We start from the raw sequence: 6,684 nt of genomic DNA on the forward strand, positions 1-6,684 counted from the left end.
ATAGACAATAAAACTGTTTTAAACCATTTACAATTGACCAGAAATGGTCAGAATTGGCCAATAGGAGAGGTGTCGTGTTCCACCAGGACAACGCCACGCACATCAGGGGTAAATATTAATTCAAATTAAGAATTTTTTAATGCAAATTGAGCCTGTCGTCTGTCTATGGTATTAGTTAAAAATAATTTTAAAAATTTACAAAAAATTAAAAATAGAAATAAAACAAAGTTTACTTTATAAAAAATATAAGTTGATTGTGATTTTTTTTTTCAGAAAAAAATAGCTAATTTTTTCACTTTTAAAAAATAAAAAAGCTATATATATAGACGATACTACAAAGATTTTCTAAACCCCTGATTATTAAGCCCCGCAAGCAATCTTTTTCAAGCCAAGCTTGTCAAGCTGAAACATCCAAACAAGCGGTATATTTTCTGCAGCGAAGCGTACCATTACGTTTTCCAACACATTTGTATACACACTCTTCAAAAATACCGTAAATATATCGAACTCCATAAAAAGGAAAAACAGCAAAATACCATTATCTTGGTTTAACATTTTTCCTTCCCGCAACCACATTTTTTTGACATATACAAAATCTTGTTCTCTATCTGCGTAAACCACTTGGCTAGCTTTTTCCGTTGTCGATTGTACATTGGTGGCCATGTTTTTGCAGTGTCATTGTAAACTTTTAGTTTAGTTTTCTTTCGATAAAGAATTTTTTTGCATTCCAACTATCATTTCAAACATAACTAATGTATTTTCTTTAATATATATTTATTACAAAGAAAGTTTTTATAAATTTTTGTAAAATGTCACGGGTGGGGCACCTTTGAACCTGCCTATTAAACTCCAGTAAAAAACGGAGTTTTCAACTTTTGGCTTCGATTTCTCAAAATTTCAAACGGGCTAATACTAAATTAACTGTATTTTTTACAATAATATTTTCTGTTTTTATGTCACTTTATGTTTTAATAAATTTTGATCTGAATTTTTTAATTTTCGAAATTTTTTATATATTTTTTAATAAATAAATTCATTTCTGATATGTATGAATAAAATACATATGTATATATTTGAACATAAACACTGAGAAAACCATGCCGAGCAAGGTTTGGACACTTTGACTTTGTCAATTAAAACTTAAATTATGTCATATGTATAATCATTGTAAAGGTTACATATGTACCTATTAGTTAAAATTTATAAGAAACCAAAAATTATAAAATAGAAAATTTTATGAGGTTTGAAAGAAAAAAGTGTTCAAAGGTGCCCCCTATCCCCTATATATATATATATATATATATATTCGTTTAACATTGTAGCAAGCAATACCATTTTATTAGCATATGTTGGTACAAATTTTCCACACAATTACTTCCATTTACAAATTAAATGATATTTATATCGGCAATACCACCTATCTCGAAATGTACAAATAGCGTGAGCTGTTTCATATTGAACTTGAGAACCTACGCATAATAGAACCTTCACAAAACATAAATAAACAAAAATACAGAACATTGGCAACAGCAACATACAACAGAACAATGTTGTGAATTCGACATTAGCACTTCGGCGTGGAAATGGTGTCAAGGAAATGTTTTAGCTTGTTTCCAAATACCCACCAGATACCCAAAACATGCACAAACCTACTAACATCTATTTAATGTCGTAACTAAATTCACTTTTACACAGACTGTGTAGTGACACTCCCCTTGTCCAAATCCGCAAATCGCGTGTCGCTTCGTCGACAATTTGTGGAGAGTAGCATCAAATCTTACTGGATTTTATTCGCAAATTGCCACAATTATAATCATAACATATGCAATTATAGACTTCTGCTGCTGGAGTTGTGGAATCCATGGAGAATTGTATTCGTATATTGTTTCTAGTTTTGTGCCCACTTCATATGGCCAAAGTAGACGGATATCGCATTCGTACTATGAGAACATTGATAACGGCTACGCATTTACTAACAATGGTATACATTTGTTTTATTTGACTCTAAACTTTAAAATACATTGTTTGATAATGAGAGAATCGCCGGCATTCAAACACAAATCCTACTGCCACATTTTAGAACCACTAAAATGTTAAATTGTTTATTATCTGCAGTTAGTTGTTGGACAACGCTTACCCATTGACACATTGAGCGAATTATATTGGATGTAGGTTGTTTAATTGTTGTTTGTATTGGCGTTATTGGTCGACATTGAACTCGAACTGTCAAATACTGCATATTGATCTGGATGGGGTTTCTTCTGGGTCATTTAGCGCCTACATGCAAATATACAATGAATATTGTACCGGTATGATTGTAAGATCATCCACTACTATTATAAAACATTTGTTATGGAATTTTCCTCTCTTTTCTTAATTTCTAAACGTAGTATGAACAATTTTTTCCTAGAGGTGGTATGTATTCCGAATGGCAAATGTGGAAAGTTGTATGCATTTTTGAGAGGAAAAATCCAAAAATATTTATATTTTATAAAGGGAATTTGGGTTTTTATAAATATTTACCACTATATAATATAGTCATCTTCTTTATACTTTAAAAATAAAATGAACGATAATAACCCATTTTTGTCAACCCTAGCGATAAATATTTGAATAAATATTAAATTTAAGTCATTTAGTTTACAATATGATAAATAGTTATTTTGATTTAAAATTTATTTATTTATATTTTTTAAAGCTAAGTACATTTTTAAAATCCGTATGAAGTGTTAGAACTATATAGAATTCAGTGGTCGACTGAAAACTATTTGATTTAAAGGTTTTTTTATTAACTCCCGTTTCTTATCTGTAACGGCATCAAATCTTTTTGAATATTTTATTATTAATAATATATATTCTTATTTTCATTTCAGATTCAAAATCACATCGTTTTAAAAAATCAAATAATATATCTACATCTGTAGCAGGCAACAATATTTAAATTTGAGTTGGAAATTCCACCAACAATTGGCACTAGATTGGAAATTTTCTCAAAATGGTGGACTACTATAAAGTTTTAGATGTACCGCGTTCAGCGACAGATGCCGAAATTAAAAAGGCGTAAGTACTGTATAGACAGTACTTGATATTGTTTACCCTTTTAAACAATTAATTGTTTTCCAAATGCAGATACAGAAAATTGGCGTTAAAATGGCACCCCGATAAAAATCCAGATAATTTGGATGAAGCTAACAAACGTTTTCGTGAGTTATCAGAAGCCTATGAAGTTCTGTCAGACGGTAAGTTCATGATACATTCAACGATCATACGAAATACATTTCAATCTTATACCATTGAATATTCTCCAGCTCTTAATTGTTCTTGAGAATTCTAAACGAAACTTTAATAGATTTTCTTTTATAATTTCTGCACAAAAAAAAAAAAACACCCCACTCATCATGTGGTGTGGTGAAATTTTTATTTACCGGTGTGGGATGCAATTGCAGAGCGAAAACGAAAAATATACGATACTCGTTCGACCTTGCACAAGAGCAGCTATAGAAGCAATTCGTCATCGTACACTTCAAATGGAAGTTATGGCGGTTCGAACGGTTATCGATACCGCACTACAAGCGCTAAAGACTACGATGACTACATACCCAGTTATGGTTCGTCAAAGCGTGGCAATCGCTATCAATTTTTCACCTTTAGAAATCTATTTGAGTCCACACCATTCCACAAGTTGTTCGGTAAAGAAGCTAAATGCCTTGGTGTTTCTATTCCACCTTTGATTGAATTTGAATTTATCGTTCGTACTAAATCGCATTGAACAAGATTGCACAAAAGCCATTGTGGCAAAATGATCAAGAAAAACAAACAATATCAGCTGCTCAAAATGGTTGCTGTAGCGCACAGTGGTTTGAAAATATTGCAAATAGTTATTAATATTGCAATAATACGAAAATTAGCAAATATCTTATAAGGATGTTTAAAATTATCTAGTTATATATATATATATATATATATCTATATATATAAAAGAGCTTAGTGTTAAGTGATTGAGTGAGTGAGTGAGTGACCGACAGATCATCGCCCAGACGAAACGGTTAAAGCTAGAAGCTTGAAATTTTGAGTGTGGGTTGGTGTTGGTGTGTAGGCGTGAGATAAGGCTGGGTTTTTGGAAATTCGAACTAGAAGGGTACGAAAAGTACTAAAATGTACCAAATATGGTACCTTTGTATTAGGCGAACGGGAAGAGCTAGAATTCTGAAATTTGGAATGTGGGTCACTGATGTAAAGTTAGGAAGATGTACAAAAGCGTTTTTGGAAATTCGTACTAGAACGGTACGAAAAGTACTAAAAAGTACTAAATGTGATGCCATTTGTATTTGGCGAACCGGTAGAGCTAGAACTCTGAAATTTGGATTGGTGGTCGCTGAGTGTAGGATAGATGTACGGGTTTTTGGAAATTCGAACTATAAATATCCGAAAAGTACTAAAATGTACTTAATTTTGTACAATTTCGTAGCATGTGAATTGATAGAGCTAAAAACTTGAAATTTGGAATGCGAATTAGGGATGAGATGTAGAGTCCATTTAAGGAGATGGTTTTGAAAGCGTGTACTCATGTGTACGAAAAGTACTATATGATACTATATTTGGTACAAATTTAATTTGGAGATACAAATCGAGCTGGAATCCTGAAATTTGAAATTAACATTACCGTCAGAGTATAGGATTGGGAATGTACGTAGTTTTGGAATTTTTTTACCCAGTTTCAGTAATTTATATTCATGGGTACTAAATGGTACTAAATTTGGTACAATTTGAATTTTATGCGAACCAATAGAGCTAGAATCATGAAATTTGGAGTCAGGATCACTGTTGGGGTGTAAGATCGAGATATGTAGGAAGTTTTAAAATTTTTTACTAATGTGTACTAAATTTGGTACAATTTGAATTGTGGGTGAACCCATAGAGTTGGAATCTTAAATCATGGATTTAGGAACACTCTGGGGGTGAAATTTTGGGTTAAGTGGGACGTTTTGGAAATTCGTACTACTGTGTACTAAATTTGGTACAATTTGAATTGTGAGTGAACCGAAAGAGTTGTAATTCTGAAAGTTGTATTTAGCATCTCTGTTTGGGGTAAGTAAGAAGTTTTCGAAATTCGTACTACTGTGTACTTAAACCGATAGAGTTGGAATCCTGAAACTTGGATTTAGGATCACTGTGGGGGTGTAGGATTGGGATATTTAGGAAGTTTTGGAAATTGGTACTACTATGTACTAAATTTGGTACAATTTGAATTGTGGGTGAACCGATAGAGCTGGAATCCTGAAACTTTGAGTTAGGATCACTTTGGCGGTGTAGGATTGGGGTATGTAGGAAGTTTTGGAAATTCGTACTACATTCGTACTAAATTTTGTACAATTTGAATTGTGAGTGAACCGATAGAGTTGGAATCCTGAAACTTGGATATAGGATCACTGTGGGGGTGTAGGATTGGGGTCTGTAGGAAGTTTTGGAAATTCATACTACTGTGTACTAAATTTGGTACAATTTGAATTGAGGGTGAACCGATAGAGTTGGAATCCTGAAACTTGGATATAGGATCACTGTGGGGGTGTAGGATTGGGGTATGTAGGAAGTTTTGGAAATTGGTACTACTATGTACTAAATTTTGTACAATTTGAATTGAGGGTGAACCGATAGAGTTGGAATCCTGAAACTTGGATATAGGATCACTGTGGGGCTGTAGGAAGTTTTGGAAATTCGTACTACAGTGTACTAAATTTGGTACAAATTGAATTGTGAGTGAACCGATAGATTTGTAATCCTGAAACTTGGATTTAGGGTCACTGTGGGGTTGTAGGGTTAGGGTAAGTTGGAGGTTTTGGAAATTCGTACTACTGTGTACTAAATTTGGTACAATTTGAATTGTGAGTGAACCGATAGAGTTGTAATCACGAAACTTGGATTTAGGGTCACTGTGGGGTTGTAGGGTTAGGGTAAGTTGGAGGTTTTGGAAATTCATACTACTGTGTACTAAATTTGGTACAATTTGGATTGTGAGTGAACCTATAGCGTTGGAATTCGGAAACTTGGGATTAGGATCACTGTGGAGTGTAGGTTTGGGTTAAGTAGGAAGTTTTGGAAATTCGTACTACAGTGTACTAAATTTGGTACAAATTGAATTGTGGATGAACCGATAGAGTTAGAATTCTGAAACTTGGTTTTAGGATAACTGTGGGGGTGTGGGTTTAGTAAGAAGTATTGGAAATTCGTACTATCATTATGGGGGTGTAGGATCGGGGTATGCCGGAAGTTTTGTTGGAAGTAGAAGGATACGAAAAGTACTAAAATATACCAAATATGGTACCCTTTTTATTAGCGAACGGAAAGAGCTAAAATTCTGAAATTTGGAATGTTGGTCACTGATGGAAAGTTAGAAAGATGTGCAAAAGGGTTTTTGGAAATTCGACATATAAGTGTACTAAAGGTACTAAACTTTACAGAATTTAGTTCCTATTGTATATATATTGAACATATATAGCTGGAATCTTGACATTTTAAATGGAAAACATGTTGGGAAGTGGTGTTGATGTACGGAAATGGTTTAAGACATTCGTACTTATGTGTATAAAAAGTGTAAAATGGTACTAAATTCCGTACTATTTACCTTCAGTTGAGTGTGTAGAGATGGAATCTTGATAATCGGAATTAGCTTTAAAAAATCGTACT

The 6,684-nt window shown here is 33.1% G+C and overlaps 1 protein-coding gene across 1 annotated transcript; it reads left to right on the forward strand.

Annotated features, from left to right (window-relative positions):
- The first annotated feature begins 2,951 nt into the window (after positions 1 to 2,951).
- On the forward strand, positions 2,952 to 3,769 carry LOC133327118 (dnaJ homolog subfamily B member 6-like). The gene is made up of 3 exons (XM_061535690.1): positions 2,952 to 3,060; positions 3,130 to 3,239; positions 3,447 to 3,769. Exons 1-3 carry the CDS (start codon positions 2,996 to 2,998, stop codon positions 3,767 to 3,769), a joined length of 498 nt encoding a protein of 165 aa, XP_061391674.1. The 5' UTR covers positions 2,952 to 2,995.
- The last annotated feature ends 2,915 nt before the right edge of the window (positions 3,770 to 6,684 follow it).

Source organism: Musca vetustissima, unplaced genomic scaffold (genome assembly GCF_032173495.1).
Source record: "Musca vetustissima isolate MV318-11 ecotype Yass unplaced genomic scaffold, APGP_CSIRO_Mvet_v1 utg642, whole genome shotgun sequence".
NCBI classification, from domain to species: Eukaryota; Metazoa; Arthropoda; class Insecta; order Diptera; family Muscidae; genus Musca; species Musca vetustissima.